General features: G+C 36.0%; 1 protein-coding gene across 1 annotated transcript in view; it reads right to left on the bottom strand.

Annotated features, from left to right (window-relative positions):
* Positions 1–151: 151 nt before the first annotated feature.
* LOC103776471 (protein AF-10) overlaps positions 152–6,000 on the bottom strand; it is a gene marked incomplete at both ends in the record, with an annotated part of 69,065 nt that continues 63,216 nt past the window's right edge. Inside the window, 2 exons of the mRNA XM_008943982.1 lie at positions 152–718; positions 2,753–3,008. Of these exons, the coding sequence (XP_008942230.1) occupies positions 152–718; positions 2,753–3,008 (823 nt within the window). The remainder of the gene's footprint in view (positions 719–2,752; positions 3,009–6,000) is intronic.

Raw genomic sequence — 6,000 nt, 5'->3', positions numbered from 1 at the left:
ATTCATTGTTATTTTTTCCCTCCCCCCCCCCCCCCCCAATGCAACTTTCATGATATTTTAACTGATACTCTGTTCTTGAAATACAACGAAATTACAGCTAAAATAATAAAGATAATTTTGAGGTAAGAAAACAAATCCAATAAATGCCTACCTGAACCCACCGGAGATGAGCCAACACTAAGACTTTGTAAACTTCCATTCCTGAGCAAAGTTGGAGATTTCTGAAGACCAGAGCTTGTCACACTTCCTGCAGCAGATGCCACAGAAGAAGTTGGAGAAGCAGAAGAAACTGAAAGATGGGAAATACTTTCTTGACTTTTATTTCCTTTGGGTCTACCAGGCCCATATTTACTCTGTTTATTTCCTTTCCTTTTTTTCTCTGTTACAGTTTCTTCCTCTGTTCCAGAAGTTTGAGCTCGTTTGTATGCTGTAGAAGTAAGGCTTGAATTACCTATGTCTCCAGGTGAGCTGTCAAAGTTTTTAGATTGGGAAACAGCTGATGATGAAGGGAGACCAATTAAGGAAGTGAAACAATTGACACCCCCCTCTTGACTCCCACTCTCTCCTTTATGTACATCTTTGGTTGACGAAGTCTGTTGAGAATGTGTGAAACTGTCACTTCGTAGATCTGTGTCTGTAAAACTCAAAAAATCCTGGGGAGACTGTACAGAACTTCCAGAAGATGACTTTATGCTCCCAGGAGTGCCCAAAAAGCTTCCTAAAAAAGAAAAGAAAAATAGTACTTTTTTCCCCCCTTGATGAAAATTGATGGGAAAGATTAGTATCTTAGAATACAAAACTATATTTTTCATAACAGGCAAGGGCTTTATGGAAAGTGTTACCAAGAGCTAAAGAATTTTATTTTTAAGATAACTCATTGCTGCTTCTGTTCACATTCACTCTGCTGGATATGAATCTCAGATTCCTATCTTAGATTTCAATTTGAATTTTGGGCACAAAGTGAAAATTAATAAAAGGAGAACAACAACTTTGCTGTCCAGGCAACTCTGACATCCCTTGTGTTTCGAAGCCACAACAAACACTTGATGCAAGGGGTTTTTTTAAGCATACACATATATAAAAAGAAGGCTGAGAGAAACATACTATGATCACATCTGCACTATGCCTGCAATCTTCCTTGCCATTCTACCTAAATCAAGGGACTGACACAGGTCAAGGGAACAGCAATTGCACTTAATCTATGCTGGCTGAGGAGGTGTTCCACAGAAGGGGTATTTTTGAAAAGGACAAGAGAGGAAGTGGAGAAAAGCATATAAAATTGGCATTTTAAGACTTATTTAGCACTGTCAGAGAACCATAAATATATGTTGTGTAATAGAATTACATTGTTTCTGTAATATTTGGAATGCAGTCATTTCATCACTGTGCTAGCACATGTATGCAAGGCAGAAAACGGGAGCTTGGGAAATACAAACATCTACATACACTGAAATTCAGTAATTTTATATGGGTGGGTGCATGTGGGCACTGTCTTGTAGAAATCAAGAGTATTGATGACTATCTTGTCAAGAAAACAATCCTAAATATGACATTAAGTATAATATAGTCCTTTAAAAATGAGTGTTTTATCATCAGTATTCCAACATAAATAATTCCATTTATATAATTTATATTAATACATCAATTTAAAAATAATAAAAATATTGTTGGTTTGTATTTTAAATACATTAAATCAACTTCCCTTAATGCAGTATAAAGAAAATACAAGCATAGTAAAGATCTATTTTGCCATCTGCAGTAGGAATTTTCTTTAAATGTAGGAATCCAGAAGGAAATTTTCAAAATTTTGAGAATTTAAATTTTAAACAATTCAGACTTTTTTTTTCCCAAGTAAAGAAACCTGAAATATTGGAAGAGTTCTAGACAAATTTAAAAGTGATCACTGCATAAGTTCAAAGGAAGAGCAACATCATAAAGCAGAAAGGACAGTCAGGTACTACACATCATAGTGTAAATTATGGAAAAACAATTACTTTACACAAGATGTAGTTTGTTGTGTTTCAAAATAACATATTTTATTAAGTGATAAAAACCAGACTTTTAGACTTCTTAAATCTTTCTTCAACTCTGTCAAAGACATAATAAAATTTGCTTGCCTTTTGGGGGGGGGGCAGGAGGTGGGGTGTTTAAGTGTCAACAGAGCACCTAGTGTGTTTTAGCTTGTTCAAAATGACAAAATTTCTGTACTACACAAGGTGAATAAACTCTACATACTTGTCATGTAATCTTCTTCTGCTTATGTATTTCAAAGACATAAAACAGAAGTAAAAAGATCTTTTGCTTTGACTAAAATGGTGTATTTGAAACGTCTGCATCTTGAAAAATTATTTAGGGGCCACCGTATCCTACAGAGTACGTAGTTCATTTTCATTCTAATATGCACTAACAAACATTAGTATTATGCCCTTAAAGAGCTAAGAAAGGCTCCTAGATGCAAATGAGTATGTTAGATTTTACCCCAGACTAACTTTTTATGACAAAAAGAAACTTCTGGTTTTAGCAGTTAAAGAGAACACCTTAACAGTCTAAACAAAAGCAACAGTTCTGCCCTTTAAAGATGCACGAGCTTCTTTTTCATATTATTTCCGTGAAAAAAAGTTATTTCTTCCCCAAAGTGAAACAACACTCTCATTATGAAGGATAAAGAATGAGCTATTTCTCAAGTTTTAAATATGTAAGGTTTCTAAGTCACGTCAAAGCAGAAGCTGTGTTACAGCATAACAATTAATACCTTGCTGAAAAGGGCTAGCTGCAGTCACAGTTGTTCCTGGATTTCTTCCAGCACCAGGCTTTCTTCCCCTCTGACCTGAGCTGTGACCTGCTGACTTCTTCCCTTTGCTGTCTGACCCTCTAGCCTCTGAAGAATCTTTTCCACTTGAAACGTGTGTAGAAACTTCCTGGAAATTTGCATTTGTAAATCGAGCTGTGGTATCTTCCAAGCGCTTCAAGGAGCCTGACATGGAGTTGTTGCTAGTGCTTGTGTATGTCTAGCGTTTGGATAAGCGAGGAAAAAAATAAGATAAAAGAAGCAATTAGGACACACAAAAAACTGTAACAAAAGAACTGCTTAAACAAGAACCCACTCTTTCAAATAAACTTAAAACTGTTCAAATGCTAAGGTAACTGGCAACAGCAGGAGTTGCAAGAACTGAATAGTTAAGACTTTCAGCAAACAATTCAAGTGCAGAAAAATTAATTTGGTGGGAAAAAATACATTAATATAATGTCAGCTTTGGTTGAAAGTTTTTCTTTTGCTGAAGTCAATGGACTAATCCCAAATCTACGGTTACAGTCTTTATATTCGATTTGAATATGATATTGTTACTTTACTAGTTAAATTGAAAAAAGTGAGACTTTAAATGCTTTTCTGACAATATGATTTTTATCCAAGTTTCTTTTGTCAAACTGGAAACATTGTTCCATCAGCAGTGGAACTAAGAAAGGCTTCAGACCCAAAGAAGCTGCATTTTAAGACTTCACAGTCTGAACACCAAACTAAAACCAACTCCAACAAGCACAACTGCCCCTTATGTCATCACTTCCCACCATCACAGTAGGATCCTCTGCCATCTGAACCACCCCACTCAGTCAGTTCCTTCAGTATCATCAAGTAACAAAGACACAAGACCTAACTGTCCAAGACACACATAGAACTGAGTGGCTACCTCCTACAAACCTGCTGCCTAACAGACAGGGAAAAACTGTAACAGTCTTGAGGTCACAGTGCAGATTTTTTTCTCAATCCTTACCGACCTCCAAGAATTTTGGGCCCTTCTCCGACATCTATAAACTCTTCACAGGGCTTTCAAGAATTTCCTTTTGCCTCATTACTCTTCCACTAAATTTTGTCAGAATTGTTCATATTGATGAACAATAGTCAAAAAGGTTCACAGAAAGTAATTACGTAGGTAGGGAAACTGCATGCACTGCAGTAGGAAACTACACAAAGGAATATATCATTGTTTTCATAATTTTTAAAAAAATGGGAGTTGTGATAGCAGAATTTTACTATGAGAAGAAAGAAAATGAAAGCAAAACTAGGAAAAAGGAAATAATATTATACTGTTATTTATACTCAAACAAAGTCTTGACTGTATGAAACTTCAACAAAAAATACAAATCAAACCTAGAAGCTACTCATCTGTTCAAAACAAGCTTAGCTTGGTTTCCAGTTCTTTATAAGGAGGTTTAAAATAGTATTTAAATTTATCTGTATTACAGACTACACAAATGCATGCCTCTTAAAATTGAGCACATACACGTTTTCCCCAACTGGAATGGTTGCTAAATTCAGGCTTACAGCAGAATATGTCTTCATCTTTACATACAGCCTTGTAGAGCTGCTACATTTTCCATATTTTTACTAGAATAGCTAAGACATTTACATACAACTTACTTTTCAGTGCAAATGCCAGGAAACAACTAAATAGGCAAACTTTGAGGAAAATGAAAATTTTCATGTTTGTGTACCACTACGTATGAATTACTATGAACTGCAATAAAAATATATTATGGGTTTTCTGAATCACAGTGAAGAAAAAAGTCCATTTAAGTCTGTTAAAGTACAATGTTAAAAATAATTTACCTCAAATTCCTATTAGTATACTATTTAAGTGTTTCTAATGAAGATGGGGCTAATTCTAAGGTAAGTTTGATAGTTCACTTTTTGAACTATTACAAACTCCAGAAGAATGCTAAATTTTCCAGAAACTCATGTTTCCCCTGACCCAAGTTAAGAAGTAGTGGTTCAAATCTGCGTCATTTGAACAAAGGGTTTCCAGACATGTAATAACACAAACCAAAAGTCAAGTTTTTTCAGGGATCCAGGATTTCTCCTCTCATCTAAAACCTGATGCAGGTTTTTCCTGAAAGCACACTCCACATTGCCAACTTGGTGCACAGAGAGCTACTGTCATTTTTGCACCCTCCACATATCACTCCATGTGCCCTGAAGAGTTATACCACCCACCTGTAGCAAGACTTAAAACTTCTGGGAAAGCTTTAGATTTATGGTAAAGGTGGAAAAAGCACTCTTGCTATATACAGTACATCCCAAGGCTTGAGAAGCCTTTAGCCCTAACACAGATACAGAAGCTGGTACTCTTGCGCAGAGAAGGGAAGGTAATTCTCTACAAAAATGCTAGATGGTAAGAACATGGTCCAAGAAAAGCCAACCAAACAAAAAAATAACACACACATACATGCACCCCATAACCCACAAACACCACAGTGCTGTAGGGCAGTGATGTTCAGTCCTATCAAATAGATATTTCCCTTCTCTTTACATTCTTTTCTGTAGCCCACTGCACTAGGATCTGAGCACCTCCCCTGAGAACCAGGTTGGGCTTGGTTGGTCCAGGTGAACTGAGGAGGGTTATCATCACCTTCCCTACTATTACAAATAAAAATCAGTCGACTGTACTCTTTATTTGCAGTACCTTTTTCCTAGTTACTGACTATAATTTGAACACAGACACACTGTCTTGGGTATTTTTGTGCACTTCAATGTTTTAAAGTTCTGTTTTAATTAATAACACACAATAACCTCCCAAAAAAGGACAACTGTATTTTTCTGGACCTGTTAAACCATAAATATTTTAAAACTCTCAATACAAGCCAAAGCTCAAAGCCTGAGAAAGAAACTTTTATCAGGACTAAATATAAGGCTGATGACTTTTCCCAACTAAGAATAAGGCCAGAGGAAAAGGCAGACACAGAATTCAGACTCCTAAGTTATCCTAGTCCTTCTTCAAACGTTCTGTATCTCTGCCCCAAAAGAAAAGTGAAAAATTTGTTAGTATGTAAATTCTCAATGACACTTTGATTAATTTCAAGCTTAACTGATCCAGACTAAGCAGTGTTTGCTAAGACATCATGGGGATGCACCAAAATACCTCCCAAATGGCACAGCATTTAGACTGGAATCTTAGTAAAATTTCTTGAAATTATATTTTGCACAACAAACAGGCAAGTCAAGTA

This window comes from Merops nubicus, unplaced genomic scaffold, assembly GCF_000691845.1.
Source record: "Merops nubicus isolate BGI_N331 unplaced genomic scaffold, ASM69184v1 scaffold22327, whole genome shotgun sequence".
Taxonomy (NCBI): domain Eukaryota; kingdom Metazoa; phylum Chordata; class Aves; order Coraciiformes; family Meropidae; genus Merops; species Merops nubicus.
This window is presented reverse-complemented; position numbering and strand designations above follow the sequence as displayed.